Source organism: Pseudophryne corroboree, chromosome 12 (genome assembly GCF_028390025.1).
Source record: "Pseudophryne corroboree isolate aPseCor3 chromosome 12, aPseCor3.hap2, whole genome shotgun sequence".
In the NCBI taxonomy this organism is placed as follows: Eukaryota; Metazoa; Chordata; class Amphibia; order Anura; family Myobatrachidae; genus Pseudophryne; species Pseudophryne corroboree.
Window position 1 is genome coordinate 50301847 of NC_086455.1, and position 26218 is coordinate 50328064.

The 26218-nt window shown below is 46.5% G+C and overlaps 1 protein-coding gene across 4 annotated transcripts in view; it reads right to left on the minus strand.

The window, feature by feature from the left end:
• The window catches only part of GANC (glucosidase alpha, neutral C), a 194657-nt gene that overhangs the window by 126904 nt on the left and 41535 nt on the right, over positions 1–26218 (minus strand). For all 4 annotated transcript variants that reach the window (XM_063947487.1, XM_063947485.1, XM_063947488.1 and 1 more), the window contains exons 4-6: positions 25364–25472; positions 21654–21781; positions 13501–13683 (exon numbers count right to left, since the gene is read on the minus strand). In XM_063947487.1, the coding sequence (XP_063803557.1) occupies positions 13501–13683; positions 21654–21781; positions 25364–25472 (420 nt within the window). The remainder of the gene's footprint in view (positions 1–13500; positions 13684–21653; positions 21782–25363; positions 25473–26218) is intronic.

Below are 26218 nucleotides of genomic sequence, written 5' to 3' on the forward strand. Positions count from 1 at the left end.
TCTGCGCATGTTATATTTGCCCCACCTGCAGTGCACATGGGAGGTCATTCAGAGTTGTTCGCTCGTTACTTTTCTTTCGCAACGGAGCGATTAGTCGCTAATGCGCATGCGTAATGTCCGCAGTGCGACTGCGCCAAGTAAATTTGCTATGCAGTTAGGTATTTTACTCACGGCATTACAAGGTTTTTTCTTCGTTCTGATGATCGTAATGTGATTGACAGGAAGTGGGTGTTTCTGGGCGGAAACTGGACGTTTTATGGGTGTGTGCGAAAAAACGTTGCCGTTCCTGGGGAAAACGCGGGAGTGTCTGAAGAAACGGGGGAGTGTCTGTGCGAACGCTGGGTGTGTTTGTGACGTCAAACCAGGAACGACAAGCACTGAACTGATCGCAGATGCCGAGTAAGTGTGGAGCTACTCAGAAACTGCTAAGAAGTATCTATTCGCAATTTTGCTAATCTTTCGTTCGCAATTTTACTATGCTAAGATTCACTCCCAGTAGGCGGCGGCTTAGCGTGTGCAAAGCTGCTAAAAGCAGCTTGCGAGCGAACAACTCGGAATGAGGGCCATGGTTTTGCCCAACTGCTAACAAATTTGCTGCTGCAATCAACTCAGAATTAGGCCCTAAGACTACCGATCAGAGATAAATCACGGTGACTGCTTACGGTCAGGAAGGGCTAGATTGCTTAAATCATATGTCAGTATAAAACATTTATCACTTTCACGTATACAGGAGGGCCATATGTGACATTTGGCAATTAATTATTTTCATTCTTAACATATCTCCCAGCCATCTTATTTCGGGAGGACAGACCTGACTTGAGGTCTGTGTCCCACCATCACAATCGGCCAGGCAGTGGGGAAGTTAGTCATATGCACAACTGCTCTGCTATATATACAGTATATAGTGAATGGGCACCGGCAGCGGGGCAACAGACTCTGTCATTGTGCCAGAGTCTACTACACATACATAGGTCCCTGGGAACCTGGAGCCCGCACCATGTTCCCCCAGGGCATCCGTTTGGATGGTCGACAGTCATTAGGTCGACCACTATCGGTCGACACTGACATGGTCGATATGAGTACATGGTCGACACATGAAAAAGGTCAATACATGACAGGTCGAAACATGAAAAGGTTGACACGGCTTTTTAAACAAATAGATTTTTTTAATTTTTCATACTTTACCATCCACGTGGGCTACGATTGGGAATAGCAACCTGTGCCGAGCGCAGCAGTAGCGAAGCGAGGAACCATGCCCACAGCATGCGAGGGGACGCAGCACACTAATTGGGGTTCTTGGTCACGCTACGGAAAAAGATGACACCAAAAAAATGACTGTCGACCTTAACATGGTCGACCATTCATACCGGAACCGTTCCCGGGGGCATCTCTATTGCGCATGTGCGTATCACAGGAAAATAAGCACGGCGGCCATTTTCCTGTGATATTTACCACTCTGCAGCCAGCGCCAGCCTGATTGAGAGGTGAGTATAATAAATTAGGTGCAGGGTGTGTGGTGTGCGGTCCCACGTTGCACTGTACAACTCGCACACATTATAGATACGCCAGGGGGCGTGTACACAAGCCAAAGTGTGATTGGAGGCGATTGGAAGATGTAGACTGGTGCCACAGACATTCTCCCTCTGTGATTTGGCCATGACCACTGTCTTGACCCTCTCACGTCACATGTTGGAAGGTCATTTGTTCTGGTTTGTTCTTGTTTTTTATCGGGGGAGGGGGTGTTTAGGTGCATACACACTTGCCGAGAAAATTAAAGTTGTCACTCATTTTCATCCTTCCTGAGCGACGTCATTCACTTTCTTGGCAAGTGTGTATGCCGGCAACGTTGAGCGATGTGCGGACCTGTGGGTTATTAACGGCCCTCGCTGTCAGCCGTGCATGCTGCCAGAGGCGTAACTAGGGTTTTTGTAGCCCAGGGCGAGATCAATAATGGCTCCCCCCCCCCTTTATTTCTAATCAATTTTTTGCTGACACATGACACACACAATCTCTCCCTTCGCAACAAAGTTTGTACTTAGTCTGTCGCCCCTGCCCACTAGATTGTCAGCTCTTCAGAGCAGGGCCCTCTTTCCTCTTGTTATCTAAGCCCTCGTCTCGACACATTTCACTCGCAGCTCTCCCCTACTCAAAGACCAACTTTACCCTGCTAGTAAAGGCTCATCTCCATCTATGGCCACCAGCCTCTAGTAGTACGATGATCACTCCCTCAATACTTACATCTTAGCTGTATTATGTCTTGAGAATGTGTGGTGCTCTATGTTATCTGTACTCTATTTCTGTTATTTATTTACTGTAATGCTATGTTTTGTCTCCCTGTGCTGTCCTTTATACGGCGCTGCGCCTTATAAATAAAATGTAATAATAATAATACTGATGCTAATACTCTTCCCCATCTCTTGGCTCTTTCATACAGTTACACATGCCTACAAATAATTGGAAACCACCTTAAATGTGATTATTCTTAATTATGGTTGCAATGGGGATATAGAAGTGATTGCATGGTAATACTCCTGCCACCAGTTGAGATTAGGAGACAGATTTATTAAGCTTGGTAAAGTGATAAAGTAGAAAGTGATAATGGAGCAGCCAGTCAGCTCCTAACTGTCATTTTTCAAACCCAGCCTGTGACATGGCAGTAATGATCTGATTGGCTGGTCCTTTATCACCTTCCACTTTATCACTTCACTGAGCTTAATAAATCTGACCCTAAGTCACTTAGTAAAAAAAAAATAAGAATTTACTTACCGATAATTCTATTTCTCATAGTCCGTAGTGGATGCTGGGACTCCGTCAGGACCATGGGGAATAGCGGGCTCCGCAGGAGACAGGGCACATCTAAAAAAGCTTTTAGGTCACATGGTGCGTACTGGCTCCTCCCCCTATGACCCTCCTCCAAGCCTCAGTTAGGTACTGTGCCCGGACGAGCGTACACAATAAGGAAGGATCTTGAATCCCGGGTAAGACTCATACCAGCCACACCAATCACACCGTACAACTTGTGATCTGAACCCAGTTAACAGTATGATAACACAAACGAAGTAGCCTCTGAACAGATGGCTCACAACAACAGTAATAACCCGATTTTTGTAACAATAACTATGTACAAGCATTGCAGACAATCCGCACTTGGGATGGGCGCCCAGCATCCACTACGGACTATGAGAAATAGAATTATCGGTAAGTAAATTCTTATTTTCTCTAACGTCCTAGTGGATGCTGGGACTCCGTCAGGACCATGGGGATTATACCAAAGCTCCCAAACGGGCGGGAGAGTGCGGATGACTCTGCAGCACCGAATGAGAGAACTCCAGGTCCTCTTTAGCCAGAGTATCAAATTTGTAAAATTTTACAAACGTGTTCTCCCCTGACCACGTAGCTGCTCGGCAAAGTTGTAATGCCGAGACTCCTCGGGCAGCCGCCCAGGATGAGCCCACTTTCCTTGTGGAATGGGCCTTTACAGATTTAGGCTGTGGCAGGCCTGCCACAGAATGTGCAAGTTGGATTGTACTACATATCCAACGTGCAATCGTCTGTTTAGACGCAGGAGCACCCAACTTGTTGGGTGCATACAATGTAAACAACGAGTCAGATTTTCTGACTCCAGCTGTCCTTGAAATATATATTTTTAATGCTCTGACAACGTCCAGTAACTTGGAGTCCTCCAAGTCGCTAGTAGCCGCAGGCACCACAATAGGCTGGTTCAAGTGAAATGCCGAAACCACCTTAGGGAGAAATTGAGGACGTGTCCTCAATTCTGCCCTGTCCGAATGGAATATCAGATATGGGCTTTTGTATGACAAAGCTGCCAACTCCGAAACTCTCCTGGCTGAAGCCAGGGCCAACAGCATGGTTACCTTCCATGTAAGGTATTTTAAATCTACCGATTTTAAAGGCTCAAACCAATGAGATTTGAGAAAATTTAGAACCACGTTCAAATCCCACGGTGCCACTGGAGGCACTATTGGGGGTTGTATATGTAGTACACCTTTGACAAAAGTTTGTACTTCAGGCACTGACGCCAATTCCTTCTGGAAGAAAATTGATAAGGCCGAAATTTGAACTTTAATGGACCCCAATTTGAGGCCCATAGACAATCCTGCTTGCAGGAAATGTAAGAATCGACCCAATTGAAATTCTTCCGTTGGAGCCTTCTTGGCCTCACACCACGCAACATATTTTCTCCAAATGCGGTGATAATGTTGTGCGGTCACTTCTTTCCTGGCTTTAATTAAAGTAGGAATAACTTCCTCAGGAATGCCCTTCTCTTTTAGAATCCGGCGTTCAACCGCCATGCCGTCAAACGCAGCCGCGGTAAGTCTTGGAACATACAAGGTCCCTGCTGAAGCAGATCCCTTCTTAGAGGTAGAGGCCACGGATCCTCCGTGAGCATCTCTTGAAGTTCCGGATACCAAGTTCTTCTTGGCCAGTCCGGAGCTACCAGTATTGTTCTTACTCCTCTTTTCCGTATAATTCTCAGTACCTTTGGTATGAGAGGCAGAGGAGGGAACACATACACTGACTGGTACACCCACGGTGTTACCAGAGCGTCCACAGCTATTGCCTGAGGGTCTCTTGACCTGGCGCAATACCTGTCCAATTTTTTGTTGAGGCGAGACGCCATCATGTCCACCTTTGGTTTTTCCCAACGGTTCACAATCATGTGGAAAACTTCTGGATGAAGTCCCCACTCTCCCGGGTGAAGGTCGTGTCTGCTGAGGAAATCTGCTTCCCAGTTGTCCACTCCCGGGATGAACACTGCTGACAGTGCTACGACATGATTCTCCGCCCAGCGCAGAATCCTTGCAGCTTCTGCCATTGCACTCCTGCTTCTCGTGCCGCCTTGTCGGTTTACGTGGGCGACTGCCGTGATGTTGTCGGACTGGATCAACACCGGCTGACCCTGAAGCAGCGATTTTGCCAGGCTTAGAGCATTGTAGATCGCTCTTAGCTCCAGTATATTTATGTGAAGAGACGTCTCCAGGTTTGACCACACGCCCTGGAAGTTTCTTCCCTTTGTGACTGCTCCCCAACCTCGTAGGCTGGCATCCGTAGTCACCAGGACCCAGTCCTGTATGCCGAATCTGCGGCCCACTAACAGATGGGCAGTCTGCAACCACCACAGGAGAGACAACCTTGTTCTCGGTGACAGTGTTATCCGCTGATGCATGTGCAGATGCGATCCGGACCATTTGTCCAGCAGATCCCACTGAAATGTTCGTGCATGGAATCTGCCGAATGGAATCGCTTCGTACGAAGCCACCATCTTTCCCAGGACTCTTGTGCATTGATGTACTGACACAGTTCCTGGTTTTAGGAGGTTCTTGACAAGTTCGGATAACTCCCTTGCTTTCTCTTCCGGGAGAAATACCTTTTTCTGAACCGTGTCCAGAATCATGCCCAGGAACAGCAGATGTGTTGTCGGGGTCAATTGAGATTTTGGAAGATTTAGAATCCACCCGTGTTGCTGAAGCACTACTTGTGTTAGCGCTACACCGACTTCCAGCTGTTCTCTGGACTTTGCCCTTATCAGGAGATCGTCCAAGTAAGGGATAATTAATACGCCTTTTCTTCGTAGAAGAACCATCATTTCGGTCATTACCTTGGTAAAGACCCGAGGGGCCGTGGACAACCCAAACGGCAGCGTTTGAAACTGATAATGACAGTCTTGTATCACGAACCTGAGATACCCTTGGTGTGAGGGGTAAATCGGGACATGTAGATAAGCATCTTTTATGTCCAAGGACACCATGAAGTCTCCTTCTTCCAGATTCGCTATCACTGCTCTGAGTGACTCCATCTTGAACTTGAATTTCTTTATGTACAGGTTCAAGGATTTCAGATTTAGAATAGGCCTTACCGAACCGTCCGGTTTCGGTACCACAAATAGTGTGGAATAATACCCCTTTCCCTGTTGTAGGAGGGGTACCTTGACTATCACCTGCTGAGAATACAGCTTGTGAATGGCTTCCAAAACCGACGTCCTTTCTGAGGGAGACGTTGGTAAAGCAGACTTTAGGAACCGGCGAGGGGGAGACCTTTCGAACTCCAGCATGTAACCCTGAGATACTATCTGCAGGACCCACGGGTCCACTTGTGAGTGAACCCATTGATTGCTGAAAATCTTGAGTCGACCCCCCACCGTTCCTGAGTCCCTTGTAAAGCCCCAGCGTCATGCTGATGGCTTTGTAGAAGCCGGGGCGGGCTTCTGTTCCTGGGCAGGGGCTGCTTGCTGCCCTTTCTTACCCTTTCCTCTGCCTCGCGGCAGATAAGACTGTCCTTTTGGTCGCTTTTTATAGGAGCGAAAGGACTGCGGCTGAAAAGACGGTGTCTTTTTCTGTTGGGAGGGGGTCTGAGGTAAAAAAGTGGATTTGCCGGCAGTTGCCGTGGCCACCAGGTCCGAAAGACCGACCCCAAACAATTCCTCTCCTTTATATGGCAATACTTCCATATGCCTCTTGGAATCCGCATCACCTGACCACTGTCGCGTCCATAAACTTCTTCTGGCAGATATGGACATCGCGCTTACTCTTGATGCTAGAGTACAAACATCCCTCTGAGCATCTCGCATATAAAGGAAAGCATCCTTTAATTGCTCTAGAGTCAATAAAATACTGTCCCTATCCAGGGTATCAATATTTTCAGTCAGAGAATCCAACCACACTACCCCAGCACTGCACATCCAGGCTGAGGCTATTGCCGGTCGCAGTATAACACCAGTATGTGTGTATATACTCTTCAGTGTAGTTTCCAGCCTCCTATCTGCTGGATCCTTGAGGGCGGCCGTATCAGGAGACGGCAACGCCACTTGCTTTGATAAACGTGTGAGCGCCTTATCCACCCTAGGGGGTGTTTCCCAGCGCGCCCTAACCTCTGGTGGGAAAGGGTATAATGCCAATAACTTCTTGGAAATTAGCAGTTTTCTATCGGGGTTAACCCACGCTTCATCACACACGTCATTCAATTCCTCTGATTCTGGAAAAAATACAGGTAGTTTTTCACCCCCCACATAATACCCCTTTTTGAGGTACCAGCAGTATCAGAGATCTGCAAAGCCTCCTTCATTGCCGTGATCATATAACGTGTGGCCCTATTGGAAAATACGTTTGTTTCTTCACCGTCGACACTAGATTCATCTGTGTCGGTACCCGTGTCGACTGACTGAGGTAAAGGACGTTTTACAGCCCCTGACGGTGTCTGAGACGCCTGAACCGGTACTAACTGGTTAGCCGGGCGTCTTATTTCGTCAACTGACTTTTGTAATGTGCTGACATTATCACGTAATTCCATAACTAAAGCCATCCATTCCGGTGTCGACTCCCTAGGGGGTGACATTACCATCATCGGCAATTGCTCTGCCTCCACACCAACATCGTCCTCATACATGTCGACACACACGTACCGACACACAGCAGCCACACAGGGAATGCTCTAATCGAAGACAGGACCCCCTAGCCCTTTGGGGAGACAGAGGGAGAGTTTGCCAGCACACACCAAAAGCGCTATAAATGTATATAAACAACCCTAGAAGGTGTTGTTTACTATATATGCGCTCTTAATATATAAATATCGCCAATTTATGCCCCCCTTCTCTTTGTTACCCTGTTTCTGTAGTGCAGTGCAGGGGAGAGACCTGGGAGCCTTCCTCACCAGCGGAGCTGAGCAGGAAAATGGCGCTGAGTGCTGAGGAGAATAAGCTCCGCCCCTTTTTCGGCGGGCTTTTCCCCGGTTTTTAAGAAACTGGCCTGGGTTAAAATACATACATATAGCCTTAATGGCTATATGTGATGTATTTATTTTGCCACTAAAGGTAATTATATTGCTGCCCAGGGCGCCCCCAGCAGCGCCCTGCACCCTCCGTGACTGAGTCAGTGAGCCGTGTGACAACAATGGCGCACAGCTGCCGTGCTGTGCGCTACCTTCAAGAAGACTGAGGAGTCTTCTGCCGCCTGCTTTCCGGACCTCCGTTCTGCCGTCTCTTCAGCGTCTGTAAGGGGGATCGGCGGCGCGGCTCCGGGACGAACCCCAGGCTGACCTGTGTTCCGACTCCCTCTGGAGCTAAGTGTCCAGTAGCCTAAGACTCCAATCCATCCTGCACGCAGGTGAGTTGGAAATCTCTCCCCTAAGTCCCTCGATGCAGTGATCCTGTTGCCAGCAGGAATCACTGAGATTGAAACCTAAAAAAAAAACTTTTCTAAACAGCTCTTTAGGAGAGCCACCTAGATTGCACCCTCTCGGACGGGCACAAAAACCTAACTGAGGCTTGGAGGAGGGTCATAGGGGGAGGAGCCAGTACGCACCATGTGACCTAAAAGCTTTTTTAGATGTGCCCTGTCTCCTGCGGAGCCCGCTATTCCCCATGGTCCTGACGGAGTCCCAGCATCCACTAGGACGTTAGAGAAATAGCTATTATTATTATCAATTATTTTTGAGGTGCTTAAATTGAAAAGGGAAACTGTTGGGGATAATGGGTATACGTGGTATAAAAACATAGATTCTCCAATAATTAGACTGTGTTACATGCTTCTCTGGTCTGATATGACCACAATACAGTCTAATCCCTCCTCACAAATGTCATATTTCTTATAAAATATAAATTTTGATGTCTTACGGGCAGGTACATTTTACATAGGTAGAATTAGGACACTTTTTACATATCTTACACAATTTAAAGTTTGGACAGGAAGAAACCTTCTTATACATCAACTGCCATAAAATGTAGAAGATGTTTAGGACTAGGCTCAGCTGCACAATTGTGACATCACAGTCACTGCTGACATCACGCAGCTACTTCTACAGCTGCTGAAGCCCCTGAGAACCAGTTTTCAGACGCTCTAGACTGAAGACACATCTTGCGATATATTCTCTAAGGGCCCTGTTCCTGTCGGATGACAAAACATGGGAACGAATAAGAGAAAAAAAATACGAGAGAAAGCATGGAGATCCAGAGACAAGAGACAGAAAAGAAAGAAGTGCCGAGGAAAACAGAACCGAAGAGGAAAGCAGGCAGGCCGGAACAACTCAGCAGCCAAAAAGGTGAGGAGATTTGTTGCACGATTACAGAGAGGATGGAACATGTTGGCAGCATTTCTGGAAAGGAAACAGGAACAATTCATAAAAGCATGTAACCAATGTCCCAGATTTTGGCGCGTGAGAGACAGGAGAAACGCTGACATTACTGAAGATCCAGGGGAAGGGTGCAGCCATATGGCAGGCCCGGTTTCCCTTTCAGCGAAAAAGATCACTAGGAAGGGATCACGAAGAAACTGGGACAGAATTGCAGCATTTCTAAAAAATCAAAAAAATCAAATCATAACAGCATTTAGAAGAGGCCGACCAGGCGCTACGCCCACCAGCCAACAAAACACCGATACTGCCCCCTTAACAGTGGACAAATTCACTTTCCACTCAATACTTGGAGAGGGAGGCTACGGAAAAGTGCTGCTGGCAACAGACGCTCTTCGCAGGGAAAGAGTGGCAATTAAGATCTTAAAGAAGAGAGCCCTAAAAGAGAACAGCTTGGTCGAGTTTCGGGTCCTTCAGCTGGCACATCAGAGCAATTTCCTTACTCATGGATACGCAGCCTTCCAAACACATCGTTATCTATACTGTGTAATGGAACTGGCTAGTGGAGGAGATCTGTTCGATTTTTTTCAGACATCACAGCTGGACCTTCCCACAATAACATTTATAGCGGCGGAATTGGTTTGTGGATTACAGTTCATGCATTCTAAAGGAATAATTCACAGAGACATCAAACTGGAAAATGTTCTGCTGACCGCAGACGGCCATGTGAAGATCACAGACTTTGGTCTAGCCCTAATGAATGTGTATGGAGTAATTGATAATGCAGGCTGTTGTGGGACACCTGGCTATTTTGCTCCAGAAATGATAACCCGCCAGCCATACAGTGCAGCTGTGGACTGGTTCGCATTAGGGGTTTTATTATATATGCTCGCTACAGGATCGGAGCCTTTCCCTGGAGAGTCCGTGTCAGAGATAGCAGCAATGATCATTGTAATGGAACCCTCATACAAAGGCCTTGCTGATGGAGTAACAAAGGACTTTTTATCCAACCTCCTGTGCAAGGACCAGTTCCTCCGGCTTGGGGTAAATGGCGACGTGCGAAAACACCCCTTCTTCTCTTCCATTAACTGGGAAGAGGTAGAGAGTGGAAAAACAGCATCCCCACTCACAGTGCTCAAGAACGCCATGGATCTAGATAAACAGAATATTCCTGTGCCCCACAGTGAAATTTTCACACAACCAATTCCTGCCATGGACCAGGGGCTATTTGACAACATTCAATTTGTATGCCCTGTATGGAGCGAAACGTACCATAATGTGCCAATGCAATCAGATCTTATACCCTAGACATGCACTAGCGGGAAATAGAAACATCTGCAATTCTTAAAACATCTTGTTCCTGCTGCATCAGCTGCCTGTTCCAACATCCAGTGCATCCCTCACTATACACTGTCTGCCGCCTGCCCTGACCTCGGCTACGTCTCTGGAAATGCTCCGTTTACCACCTGACCCACCCCGGCTACGTCCCAGGAGATCTGCCTACTGCAATATAGTGGTAGGCTGGACATATAAGCTAGGGTAGGGCCTTGCAGAAAATTGGGGTCCCTTGACGATGGGCTGCAAGCTTAAATGTTTTGATCAAAATATGACAAAATAACCTCTGTTTTATTTGCTACATGCACACAGATTTGCAGTATATTATTGTTAGCACCAACAGCAAAACTTTTTTTGTATACAGATGTGTCCTGCTATCCTTGGGACAGCGCAGCATAGCGGGCGCATGTGATTACATGCTTCCACTATGCTACAGACTTGAATAGGAGCTGGCATGCACATGCGCCGACTCCCATTTACTTTGAAGGGACCCGGATGCGATGCAAACACTTGCAGCATACGGCAATGCGTTTGCATCACAATCCAGCTACAGCGTGTTGCTATAGTCAGCAGCGCCACAACAGGACACATCTGTACATATATGGCATTAATACTGCCATGCAGCTGGTACCATGCACACAATTGGTATAACCAAGCACAGGCCTAGTGCTATAAGGGTAGTTTCAGTCACGGCTATAAAAGGCCTAGCTGGGTGCGGCTCACTAGCCAGCCCTGTATAGATGCTCCCCTCTGTATCTGGGAGGGGAGTACATGTAACTGCAATGTAATGGTGTGCTGGGCATATATGCTAGTGTAGAACAGAAACTTGCAGGAAATTGGGCTCCCTTGATGATGGGCTGCAAGCTGAAATATTTTGATCAAAATATGACCAAATCCCCAATGTTTTATTTACTACATAGACACACAGATGTGCAGTATATTATTATTAGTGCAGATAGCAAAAGTCTTAGTTTTATATACACATTAATACTGCCACACAGCTGTTACCATGTACAAGATGCAGACCAGCTCTGGCAAAATACCTCAGGTAAGTCACCTGTATAAATATGTACCAATGTGACACAGTAATACTGCCACACAGCTGGTACCATGTACAAGATGCAGACCAGCTCTGGCAAAATACCTCAGGTAAGTCACCTGTATAAATATGTACCAATGTGACACAGTAATGGCAATAATATATAAATGTAATAGCAGCTGAATGAGCCTCCTTTGGAGAAAGCTGCCATCCTACTCCAGACGTCCACTTACACATTTACACCCACTGACTTCCCCAGCTATATTATGCCCCCCTAGCACCCTGTACATACTCGTGCTGCTGACAGCAGTGGTACGGGCATCTATCAGGGTGGGGGGTTCTCTGTGTAGTAAGCAAAAAAGCCAATCTTAAGAGACTACGCACCCCCAGAAATCCCTCAAAAAGACTGTGCAAGCCTTATGTTACTGCTACAGCAATCCTTGCTAAAACAAATTATATTTTTATACACAGAGACACACACACACACACACACACACACACACGTTTGCCTGTGCCTTTGTTCACATGGATATCTGTTATTGCTCAGCGCAACTCATTTTACAAGGACATTAGTGCAATGTAATAGTGTGAGTATATGTATACATTGGGCACGGTTCAATTTGATGACAGTTGAATGGCGTCGGGAATTAGCTCCCGGGGCTATTCAATACAGCGCAGTGGTAAGTCGGAGAATGTCCATTCTCCCAGATTAAACAGGGTGGGCCAGTGGCGTAAGTTCGTCCCAGTCGCCCGGAGGCAAGATAAATATTGGTGCCCCCCTATTTCCAATATTAAGATAAATATATCTATGTTTGTGTGCGTGTGTGTGTGTGTGTGTGTGTGTGTGTGTGTGTGTGTGTGTGCGTGTGTGTATATGCAGTGTTCTGAAAAAAAATTATATACTGTATTTATACATTGAATTGTCTTTTATTTTAAATCACACATTTCTTAGCAGTCATACCCAGGATTAGAACCCATGACCTGTTACACTGACAGCAGACACCTTACTGGTGGAGTTATTTGCTCCTGTAGAGGAAGCATGAGAATTATAACTATATGAAGTTACGTGTAATTGCCAGAGAAGTATCTTCATATAGTTAAAATTCTCATATTTCCTATACAGGAGCAAACAGCTTCATCAGTAAGGTGCCGCATCCAGTGTAATAGGTTGTGGTTTCTAATCCTGGGTGTGATACTTGTAAAATGTGTATATTCAGTATAATAAAGAGGGTGTGATTTGTAAGGTGCAGGGACCAGTGAGGAAGTCGGCCACTGAAAAGACAGCGACAGCTATCAATTAACTTAATTCAATGGTGTCACAGAATGGGAGGAGAGGTGCCCCCCTTCAGAGCAGGAGCCCGGCGGCAGATGACTCCGTTGCCTCCCAGAGTTCTGCCTCTGTTAAGGGGTACTACTGTGGCATACTAAGCAGCAGGTGTACTATTGTTTGGCGTACTGTGTATAAGGACACTATTGGTGCATAAAATGTGTAAGAGGTACTACTGTGGCATTATGTGTATAAGGTGTACTACTGTGTGGTGTACTGTGCATAAGGGGAACTACTGTGGCATAATGTGAATAATGTGAATAAGTGGCACTACTGTGTGATGTAACATAAATAAGGGGCACAAATGTGTGGCGCGACCAAGCCCCTTTACCTGCAAGACCATGCCCCCTTTTTTAGACGTGCATCTTCCGTGCACAGTGTCCCTATTTAGATTACTGTGGGGCGGAGAAGGACGACGGGGCACCAAAATGTCTAGTTATGGGTCTTCTGCTAAGAGCAGCTTTGCAATTACGTTCCAGCCTGAATAAGGCCCTATGTTCCCTAACGTGGTCTCTGGACCATACAGTAAATTGACCCGCATAATGTACTCCACAATTTACAAGATAAAATATAAACCCTGTATAAGACTGTATGAAGATGTTCAAGAGTGGTTGATCTTGCACATCACTTGGTGCCTCAGGACCACATTCCACTGTTTTACCGGAAAGTGATGGCTGTTTTTCAGACTCAAAAATTCACCTAGTTGACTTCCTACCTCTTTGGTGGTGGTGAGAGCAGATGGTCAAAGTACAACAGTCCCTGGGAATTGACACCAATCAGGGCCTTGTCTTCCTGAGTTACCAGCATAGAGAAGGGATGGGCAGTGATGTGCACTTTACTAGAGGCACTTGGGCATTCCAGAATCACGCTGCCTGTTTCCTGCTGGGAGATTTTCAGCCTTAAAAAAAAAAAAGCATTAAACATGAATGTATCATTTACAAATTTCTTGTTTTGGTGAAATATTGAACACCGTGGGCAGGATGTAATGGCATCTGAGATTGCCGGAGATGTGGGATGCCAGTCGATGTTGAACAATTTTTTTTACAAGAGGCAATCACTTACAAGGCATGGTTTTGGCCATTACATCCTGCCACAAATGTCAATTCAATCAGAGGTGAATTACTCACTGGTGTAAGTGTAGCTATTTGCTGCACTTACGGTACCTCTGGACTTTTGTCTGCAGCCCCACAGGAAAGCATACAAAAATCCATGAGTCTGGAGCGACACTGGTTCACAAGAGGGGCGAGTTGCATTTTCACCATTATGAAGGCAACTCACCCCGCTTGCTTCTAATGGAATTAAGGACCTTATTCATCTTGGACCGCTATTGAGACAGAAATAGCGATTTTTCTCAATCCTGCTTCTGCTAAAAATAGCATATGAAGAGCCACCCAGAAAGGGAAGAGACGCCACCCATGCAATCACAAAATTCCCATGTATACGCAGAAACTGAGTACTATCGCCAGTTGCGGATGACCCTGGGCTACTCAGAATAATGAGAATGCAGTCGTACCGGGCGCCATGTTTTCAATCACAGTAATCGCAGCTGAAGTCAGAGTCCTTCTCCCGAATATGGCCATGACACGCCTATGTTTCCTCAACCACTACCCGCAAATGCCACGTGTACGCCCACGAATGCCTGCCAGTTAAACCGTGATCACATCCTGGCGAGATGTGATCGCATAAGAATTGCAAATCAAGGATCACGCAGTGCGATCGCAGCGCAGTTGTCCGATAATCGGGTGAATTGCAATTTAGCAACTGAAGCTAAATAAGGCACAGAGCCTTTAAGACACTACAGGTAAATTAAGGTTGGTGAACTAAGGTTTATACCTAAGTATCACGTAATGCTGAAAACTCTACTTGTCATATTCCCAGGAAGAATTCATGTCAAGTTACTTGTTGCCGAGCACATAATGACAAAGGAGATCATTCCGAGTTGATCGCTTGCTGACGTTTTTCGCAGCGCATCGAAGAGGCTAGTACTGCGCATGCGTAGGCGCGTCATACAGGTACAAAGCAAATCGTTACTGGGCGATGGATTTAACGAAGAATCCATTCGCACAGCCGATCGATTGACAGGAAGAGGGCATTTATGGGTGACCGTTTTCTGGGAGTGTTTGGGAAAAGCAGGCGTGTCCAAGCGTTTGCAGGGCGGGTGTCTGACATCAATTCCGGGACCAAAAAGATTGAAGTGATCGCAAGGGCTGAGTAAATCCAGAGCTACTCAGAAACTGCAAAAAACGTTTTCAACCCGCTTGGCTTCACAGGCGTTCGCACACTTGCAAAGCGAAAATACACTCCCAGTGGGCGGCAACTATGCGTTTGCACAGCTGCTAAAAGTAGCTAGAGAGCGATCAACTCGGAATGACCCCCAAAATCCTCAGAGAATATCCCAACGGTCGTTTACAGTCGCAGCCAATCAATTAGCATCTTCTTTTTCAATAAAATAATAAGAATTTACTTACCGATAATTCTATTTCTCATAGTCCGTAGTGGATGCTGGGGACTCCGTAAGGACCATGGGGAATAGCGGCTCCGCAGGAGACTGGGCACATCTAAAGAAAGCTTTAGGACTATCTGGTGTGCACTGGCTCCTCCCCCTATGACCCTCCTCCAAGCCTCAGTTAGGACACTGTGCCCGGACGAGCGTACACAATAAGGAAGGATTTTGAATCCCGGGTAAGACTCATACCAGCCACACCAATCACACCGTACAACTTGTGATCTGAACCCAGTTAACAGCATGATAACAGAGGAGCCTCTAGAAAAGATGGCTCACTACAGCAATAACCCGATTTTTTGGTAACAATAACTATGTACCAGTATTGCAGACAATCCGCACTTGGGATGGGCGCCCAGCATCCACTACGGACTATGAGAAATAGAATTATCGGTAAGTAAATTCTTATTTTCTCTAACGTCCTAAGTGGATGCTGGGGACTCCGTAAGGACCATGGGGATTATACCAAAGCTCCCAAACGGGCGGGAGAGTGCGGATGACTCTGCAGCACCAAATGAGAGAACTCCAGGTCCTCCTCAGCCAGGATATCAATTTTGTAGAATTTTACAAACGTATTTGCTCCTGACCAAGTAGCTGCTCGGCAAAGTTGTAAAGCCGAGACCCCTCGGGCAGCCGCCCAAGATGAGCCCACCTTCCTTGTGGAGTGGGCATTTACAGATTTTTGGCTGTGGCAGGCCTGCCACAGAATGTGCAAGCTGAATTGTACTACAAATCCAACGAGCAATAGTCTGCTTAGAAGCAGGAGCACCCAGCTTGTTGGGTGCATACAGGATAAACAGAGAGTCAGATTTCCTGACTCCAGCCGTCCTGGAAACATATATTTTCAGGGCCCTGACAACGTCTAGCAACTTGGAGTCCTCCAAGTCCCTAGTAGCCGCAGGCACCACAAATAGGTTGGTTCAGGTGAAACGCTGAAAACACCTTAGGGAGAAAATGAGGACGAGTCCTCAATTCCGCCCTGTCCGAATGGAAAATCAGATAAGGGCTTTTTCAGGATAAAGCCGCCAATACTGACACGCGTCTGGCCCAGGCCAGGGCCAACAGCATGACCACTTTCCATGTGAGATATTTTAACTCCACAGATTTAAGTGGTTCAAACCAATGTGACTTTTGGAACCCAAAACTACAGTGAGATCCCAAAGTGCCACTGGAGGCACAAAAGGAGGCTGTATATGCAGTACCCCTTTTACAAACGTCTGAACTTCAGGGACTGAAGCTAGTTCTTTTTGGAAGAAAATTGACAGGGCCGAAATTTGAACCTTAATGGACCCCAATTTCAGGCCCATAGACAATCCTGTTTGCAGGAAATGTAGGAATCGACCCAGTTGAATTTCCTCCGTCGGGCCTACTGGCCTCGCACCACGCAACATATTTTCGCCAAATGCGGTGATAATGTTTTTCGGTTACATCCTTCCTGGCTTTGATCAGGATAGGGATGACTTCATCCGGAATGCCGTTTTTCCTTCAGGATCCGGCGTTCAACCGCCATGCCGTCAAACGCAGCCGTGGTAAGTCTTGGAACAGACAGGGTCCTTGCTGGAGCAGGTCCCTTCTTAGAGGTAGAGGCCACGGATCCTCCGTGAGCATCTCTTGAAGTTCCGGTTACCAAGTCCTTCTTGGCCAATCCGGAGCCACGAATATAGTGCTTACTCCTCTCCATCTTATCAATCTCAGTACCTTGGGTATGAGAGGCAGAGGAGGGAACACATACACTGACTGGTACACCCACGGTGTTACCAGAGCGTCTACAGCTATTGCCTGAGGGTCCCTTGACCTGGCGCAATACCTGTCGAGTTTTTCCCAACGGTTTATAAACAAGTGGAAGACTTCTGGGTGAAGTCCCCACTCTCCCGGGTGGAGGTCGTGCTGAGGAAGTCTGCTTCCCAGTTGTCCACTCCCGGAATGAATACTGCTGACAGTGCTATCACATGATTTTCCGCCCAGCGAAGAATCCTTGCAGCTTCTGCCATTGCCCTCCTGCTTCTTGTGCCACCCTGTCTGTTTACGTGGGTGACTGCCGTGATGTTGTCCGACTGGATCAACACCGGCTGACCTTGAAGCAGAGGTCTTGCTAAGCTTAGAGCATTGTAAATGGCCCTTAGCTTCAGGATATTTTTGTGAAGTGATGTCTCCAGGCTTGACCATAAGCACTGGATATTCCTTCCCTGTGTGACTGCTCCCCAGCCTCGCAGGCTGGCATCCGTGGTCACCAGGACCCAGTCCTGAATGCCAAATCTGCGGCCCTCTAGAAGATGAGCACTCTGCAACCACCACAGGAGGGACACCCTTGTCCTTGGTGACAGGGTTATCCGCTGATGCATCTGAAGATGCGACCCGGACCATTTGTCCAGCAGGTCCCACTGGAAAGTTCTTGCGTGGAATCTGCCGAATGGGATTGCTTCGTAGGAAGCCACCATTTTACCCAGAACCCTTGTGCATTGATGCACTGAGACTTGGCTCGGTTTTAGGAGGTTCCTGACTAGCTCGGATAACTCCCTGGCTTTCTCCTCCGGGAGAAACACCTTTTTCTGGACTGTGTCCAGGATCATCCCTAGGAACAGAAGATAAGTCGTCGGAACCAGCTGCGATTTTGGAATATTGAGAATCCAATCGTGCTGCCGCAACACTACCTGAGATAGTGCTACACCGACCTCCAACTGTTCCCTGGATCTTACCCTTATCAGGGAATTGTCCAAGTAAGGGATAACTAAAATTCCCTTCCTTCGAAGGAATATCATTATTTCGGCCATTACCTTGGTAAAGACCCGGGGTGCCGTGGACCATCCATACGGCAGCGTCTGAACTGATAGTGACAGTTCTGTACCATAAACCTGAGGTACCCTTGGTGAGAAGGGTAAATTTTGACATGAAGGTAAGCATCCCTGATGTCCCGAGACATCATGTAGTCCCCATCTTCCAGGTTCGCAATCACTGCTCTGAGTGACTCAATCTTGAATTTGAACCTCTGTATGTAAGTGTTCAAAGATTTTAGATTTAGAATCGGTCTCACCGAGCCGTCCGGCTTCGGTACCACAACAGTGTGGAATAATACCCCGTTCCCTGTTGCAGGAGGGGTATCTTGATTATCACCTGCTGGGAATACAGCTTGTGAATGGCTTCCAAAACTGTTTCCCTGTCAGAAGGAGACATCGGTAAAGCCGACTTTAGGAAACGGCGAGGGGGAGACGTCTCGAATTCTAATTTGTACCCCTGAGATATCACCTGAAGGATCCAGGGGTCTACTTGCGAGTGAGCCCACTGCGCGCTGAAATTCAATGAGACGGGCCCCCCACCGTGCCTGATTCTGCTTGTAAAGCCCCAGCGTATACTGAGGGCTTGGCAGAGGCGGGAGAGGGTTTCTGTTCCTGGGAACTGGCTGATTTCTGCAGCCTTTTTCCTCTCCCTCTGTCACGGGGCAGAAATTAGGAACCTTTTGCCCGCTTGTCCATGAAAAGACTGCGCCTGATAATACTGCGTCTTCTCATGTTGAGAGGCGACCTGGGGTACAAACGTGGATTACCCAGCTGTTGCCGTGGCCACCAGGTCTGAAAGAGCGACCCCAAATAACTCCTCCCCTTAATAAGGCAATACTTCCAAATGCCGTTTGGAATACGCATCACCTGACCACTGACGTGTCCATAACCCTCTACTGGTAGAAATGGACAACGCACTTAGACTTGTTGCCAGTCGGCAAATATTCCGCTGTGCATCACGCATGTATAGAAATGCATCTTTTAAATGCTCTATAGGCAAAAATATACTGTCCCTATCTAGGGTATCAATATTTTCAGTCAGGGAATCCGACCACGCCAACCCAGCACTGCACATCCAGGCTGAGGCGATTGCTGGTCGCAGTATAACACCAGTATGTGTGTAAATACATTTTAGGATACCCTCCTGCTTTCTATCAGCAGGATCCTTAAGGGCGGCCATCTCAGGAGAGGGTAGAGCCCTTACAAGCGTGTGAGCGCTTTATCCACCCTAGGGGGTGTTTCCCAACGCACCCTAACCTCTGGCGGGAAAGGATATAATGCCAATAACATTATAGAAATGATCAGTTGTTATCAGGGGAAACCCACGCATCATCACACACCTCATTTAATTTCTCAGATTCAGGAAAACTACAGGTAGTTTTTCCTCACCGAACATAATACCCCTTTTTGGTGGTACTCGTATTATCAGAAATGTGTAAAACATTTTTCATTGCCTCAATCATGTAACGTGTGGCCCTACTGGAAGTCACATTTGTCTCTTCACCGTCGACACTGGAGTCAGTATCTGTGTCGGCGTCTATATCTGCCATCTGAGGTAACGGGCGCTTTAGAGCCCCTGACGGCCTATGAGACGTCTGGACAGGCACAAGCTGAGTAGCCGGCTGTCTCATGTCAACCACTGTCTTTTATACAGAGCTGACACTGTCACGTAATTTCCAACAGTTCATCCACTCAGGTGTCGACCCCCTAGGGGGTGACATCACTATTACAGGCAATCTGCTCCGTCTCCACATCATTTTTCTCCTCATACATGTCGACACAAAAGTACCGACATACAGCACACACACAGGGAATGCTCTGATAGAGGACAGGACCCCACTAGCCCTTTGGGGAGACAGAGGGAGAGTTTGCCAGCACACACCAGAGCGCTATATATATACAGGGATAACCTTATATAAGTGTTTTTCCCCTTATAGCTGCTGTATAGTTAATACTGCGCCTAATTAGTGCCCCCCTCTCTTTTTTAACCCTTTCTGTAGTGTAGTGACTGCAGGGGAGAGCCAGGGAGCTTCCCTCCAACGGAGCTGTGAGGGAAAATGGCGCCAGTGTGCTGAGGAGATAGGCTCCGCCGCTTTTTCGCGGACTTTTCTCCTGCTTTTTTATGGATTCTGGCAGGGGTTAAATGCATCCATATAAGGAGCTATATGTGATGCATTTTTTGCCATCCAAGGTGTTTTTATTGCGTCTCAGGGCGCCCCCCCCAGCGCCCTGCACCCTCAGTGACCGGAGTGTGAAGTGTGCTGAGAGCAATGGCGCACAGCTGCAGTGCTGTGCGCTACCTTGTTGAAGACAGGACGTCTTCTGCCGCCGATTTTCCGGACCTCTTCTGCCTTCTGGCTCTGTAAGGGGGCCGGCGGCGCGGCTCTGGGACCCATCCAAGCTGGGCCTGTGATCGTCCCTCTGGAGCTAATGTCCAGTAGCCTAAGAAGCCCAATACACTCTGCACGCAGGTGAGTTCGCTTCTTCTCCCCTTAGTCCCTCGATGCAGTGAGCCTGTTGCCAGCAGGTCTCACTGAAAATAAAAAACCTAAACTAAAACTTTCACTAAGAAGCTCAGGAGAGCCCCTAGTGTGCACCCTTCTCGTTCGGGCACAGAGATCTAACTGAGGCTTGGAGGAGGGTCATAGGGGGAGGAGCCAGTGCACACCAGATAGTCCTAAAGCTTTCTTTAGATGTGCCCAGTCTCCTGCGGAGCCGCTATTCCCCATGGTCCTTACGGAGTCCCCAGCATCCACTTAGGACGTTAGAGAAATCATATTTATGCCAGAACTAGTTACTTTCTAGGCCATTTCTTATTCTTAATTGTTCTGATCACTTTTCCTCCTACCATTTCCTCCTTAACGGCTTTGATTTTTTATTATTGATTAGATATTTATGAGTGTGTGGGAACAAAGCAAGTATGGTGTCTAACATAAATCTGATTAAAGTGCAATTTATGTGTGCAGTCATATCTTCAGGTCCAAACAGATCCCAAAGTGATCCGGCTGCTTGGGAGGATCAGTGAACAGCTGGATCACCTTCAATTTGCCTAACCACAAGCATGGTAGCAAAGTGATTCTGTTGGATACTACTGGGGCAGGACTGGTTTCCGTGTGGTTAGAAAAGCACAAGAGGTGGTCAATTGTGAAGGCTTTAAAACATATTTTCATGAACAGTTGTGCTCAAGCAACTCTTAAAACAGAACCGGCAATATTCATACTTGAAAGACTGACCTAATACAATAGTAGTTTCAGTGCTTATATTCTTGAATAAATTGATGCATACGATTGGTGGAATCGATTGCTAACGTGCAATTAACAAGAAATGCGCAGCACAAGTAGTTAAATTGGCGTGCTTCTTCTGTGCATGTCTCCAAGACACAGGCCTAATGTGACTTATTACAAATCAAACACTACTTGAAAGAACTGTGAAACAGCACAACAGATAACAATAGATTAGGAAATATGTTAAATGACACCATTTAACCTAATTTTAAACTAATATCCTAACAATCAAAATTTATTTGGAAACTCATTACCTGATCTATTTGGAATACATCTGTTTTGAAATTACATCAAAAATAAATCTTACCACTGAGCGGTTGGTTCCTTCACCAAAACATCAGGAACCTCAAATCTGGGTTTTGATGGAAAAACATCATTGATTTTCAGTCTTAATATATTTCCCTCAATTGCGATAATCTGAAGCTGCAGTGGGACCTAAATGAGAAGAGGTAATTTCCAGATGAGTAGGATTTAAGGTTTTAGATGGATTGATAAATAAGCAATTGACAAAAGCCACCAAACCAGCAAGTGTGAAGCATAATATGGCTAAAATAGTTTATCCATACCTTCCAACATGACCCTCTCCAGGAGCGACAGAATGCCCTGCTTCTGGAATTGTCTCTTAATTTATGATTGCCGGCACCTGTTTTGCATAGGTTAATGGATAAGAAAGGTGTTTCAGCACAGGTGATGGCACTCATACATTAAGAGGTAAGTCCAGGAGCAGAGCATTCTGTCCATCCTGGAGAGGGATGGTTGGGAGGCATGGTTTATCTACACAAAGTTAATGTTTATGGACATATTTATGGCCAGAAGTGAACTCACATTATTCTTAATGACCAATGACTTTGTAGGTTCCTGGGCAAACTATTAGATCCTTATCTGTACTGTGTCTTCTAAGACGTGCTGAATTTTGCACATGCAAGATTACTGGTGTTCACCGGCACACCTGAACCTTAATGTGCCTCACTCTAATGTAAGTCGAGGGACAAATTAAAAGTTTCTATTTCCTAACCTGAGTGATAGTGTCTTCATTGGATTTACTAGTACTTTGGGGTAGATGTATGAAGCAGTGAAGAGTGGAGAAGTGAGATAGTGGAGAAGTCGGCCATAGCAACCAATCAGCTGCTACGTATAATTTTATAGAATGCATTTAATCAATGTTACTTCAAAGCTAATTGGTTGCCATGGCACACTTCTCCACTGACATGCTTCTCCACTCTTTTCTTCACTGCTTCATACATCTACCTTTATTTGGTTCCTAGCCAATGTTTTTGCTGCCTGTCCTGACCTTGGTGCCTGTTTTGACTTCTTTTTCATCTAATTTACAGCCTAATTCAGAGATGTACGCTACAGCACAGCCGCTGCAACTCTGCAAGTAGAGGCTATGCAATAATATGCTAATGCTGCAGAAGGTGTCTTGTGTAAATAGACACCTCCAGATTGGCTACTCTTATCTGCTGCTGTGTCCCTATGCGTGGACATTGACTATCTGAGTAACCCTCAAGTAACTCAGGATGGCCGGTGTTTTCACGCTGCCAGGGACAGTGAAGTAACGTCGCCACTGGTGACAGCACGCCCAGAAAAATGAGGCAGACGCCCCTGTTTTCAGAAACATTGACCATTGCTGTTCCTTCCCTCACCCTTAAACGGCCTCAGCGTGACAATCATTCTGCGGCTTGGGGGACATCATCGCAGAAACAGATCATACACATGCGCAGATCGCCTAACAGCGGAGATGTACGTAAACCATCGCGCTTGCATACATCTCTAAATTGTGCCCTAGTTCTGTTTGTATTTGGTGCATTACTTGGCCACTCTTTTCCTTTTATTGGCAGCCATATTGGTGAACAACTAAAACTATGTGTATAAAATCTAAGGTCAACGTTAGATAGTGTCAGCCACCCTAGCCCACAGTCTACACTATCGCTGGAGAAGGATCTTCATCTCTTTCCCCGGCAGCCTAGAGTCTGCGCATACATGGCGCAATGTGTGCATGCCCGGCACAAACACTCCCTTCCATGCTGCGATAAGCAAATTGATAAAGTAACTTTTCATGGCTGGACAGCCATGCCATGACTTAAATTGTCACATTAATCTGTTAATGATGCAAATAGTGGCAATTCCAGATGTTAATTAATGTAGCAAAAATGCAGACCTTAATAAATACAGTATCCCTACAGTCTTTTGGTAGTTGGGACACACATATGATCGCACAATGACTACTTACTGCATTTTCCAAAACCATCAATCAAAATCCTCATAATCAGGACTAATGATCATTTGGACCCACCCACAGAGAATTAAGTGGGTAGTATGTGGTTAAAATACCACACGTCGGGATCCCGGCTGTCTCAATACTAACACCGGGAACCCTACAGGGGTACTATACCGCCGCTGGAATACCGGCAAGGTAGGTGATTCCCCCTCTGTGTCCATGACACCCACAGAGGGAGAATAGACCCTGTGGCTAGCTAAGCTCTCCACCGAACCTGTAAGGGGCTTCGTTTCACTGCCCCCCCTGCCAGCATTCTGGCGCACAGGATGCCAATAGGGATATACTGACATTCAGCATCCTGGGGGCCGGCATCCCATACCGATCCCATCTGGATAATTTTTTTTAATTTTTTTTAAAAACAATCAAAGCTGTTCCCACCCAAACTACTTCAAGGAAACTTTAGCTCCAAAGGGTGGGTGGAGAGATTTTGGGACTGCAGTCTTATGTCTCAGGAGGCAACTGATCTCTAGAAGTCATTTGAATCAAAAACAAATCTGGCATCACCTCCCTGCGGGAATGTACTGCAGCTGCTATCCACTACCACTTTCTCAGGGACTACTGTTGAAGTCTATCCACTCCCTCCCACAACACTGCGGCTGTTGAAGTCTCTCCATAGGATCACCATAGGTGCCTCCTCTGACACACCCTAATCCCCACTGGTCCACCAGGTAAGGTTAAAACACATTTTGTAATTCCAAATACAGTTTATAGGACCAACATTTTAAGCAAGAGTCATCCTATATTTTAAAAGGCTAACACTGCTTCTCACCTCTGAGGGGGGGGTCAAGTGTTTTGCATGCCTGCGGCCACTAGAAGGCGTCCGACAGAGCAATTTATGTGTCGCTAACTACTGGAACATAATGGACAGCTCAGGAAAATGACATCAGTCATTGCCACTGTTTATCATACCATCATAGCATAGAAGCAATGTGTTGATCTCACATACACCCTTGTAGTATAAGTGCAGATACTGCAGTTGTGAGCTAATGACAGAGTGAGCAGAGAAGCAAGTAAAGTGTTATATGATTTTAAGAGCCTGATCGCCAGTTTTGTCAGTAGTACATAAAAACTAAGGTGGTCATTCCGAGTTGATCGCTAGCTGCAGTTGTTCGCAGCGCAGCAATCAGGCTAAAAAACGGCAGTACTGCGCATGCGTATGCGGTGCAATGCACACACGCGACGTACGGGCACAACGAACAATGTAGTTTTGCACAGGGTCTAGCGAAGGATTTCAGTCGCACTGGTAGCCATAGTGTGATTGACACGAAGTGGGCGTTTCTGGGTGTCAACTGGCCGTTTTCAGGGAGTGTTCGGAAAAACGCAGGCGTGCCAGGAAAAAGCAGGTGTGGCTGTGCGAACGCTGGGCGGGTTTGTGACGTCAAAACAGGAACTGAATAGTCTGAAGTGATCGCAAGCGCTGAGTAGGCTACTCTGAAACTGCACAAAAAAACGTTGTAGCCGCTCTGCGATCCATACGTTCATACTTCTTCTAAGCTAAAACACACTCCCAGTGGGCGGCGGCACAGCGTTTGCACGGCTGCTAAAAACAGCTAGCGAGCGAACAACTCAGAATGACCACCTAAAATTCAGTGGGATTTATAATATAACATAGATTGGGATTATCTCCATTTCCTAATAGGAAGATGTGAAGTCAACTATTGTATCAAAACTGGAACGCAGGAAATTAACATAACTTCCACTGCATACAAATCACTTTTTCCATGATTGCACACACTTACCTTTGTTTCCTGATGAATGATATTGAGCGTGACAATGCCATTCTCTACTTTCAGTGTGTCCAACTGAGCCAGGTATAGTGACTGATCCGGGTGAAAGAGTTTTTGCCTTCTGTATGAAAATATGGGATAATGTTATACAGTAAAGGCTATTGCTAGAATTGTAAAGGTCTGAAATAGCAGGATTTTTATACTTATTACTTTCTTTGGGTCCAGTGCAGGACACCGGAGCACGAGACATTAGAGAGGCTCAGCGTGAGTCTGAAAACTTTAAGTTTAGCACTAAGGTGGCAATTTAATTAAAGCAAAAAAGCAAGCATCTGGGCAAAACGGGATGTAGTCATGTTACCGACGGCCGGGATCCCGGTGGTCAGGATACCGACGCCGGAATCCCGACCGCCTAAATGCTGACAGCCGGAATGCCGACAAACAGGGACTATTCCCACTCGCTTCGTTGCGTTCGCCTCCCTTCTGGCATACTGGCGGCTGGGATGCCGGTGTAGGTGTGCTGATGCCCCACTTCCGGTTCAGTTCTATACTATATTAAATGCTTTACTCATTTAAGTTCATCATCAATGCATTTGTTATGTTGATTATGCCATTTCAATAGAGCTAATCGAACACCCACTGAATGGTATAGAAGATATTTTTTTATTGTAGCTCGCTTAAACAGTGAGAAATTGGAATATCATTGTTTTAATGTCCATCACATGTGGTTGTACACTGATCAGTGCCCAGTTCTCACACACACACCATTTGTTTGAGCCTCTATATACTTCAGAGTTCCCCAGGGAATTAACCACTTGTCTGGTATGGTCGCATCAGATGTGACCACACCAGCAAGTGCCTTATCTGATC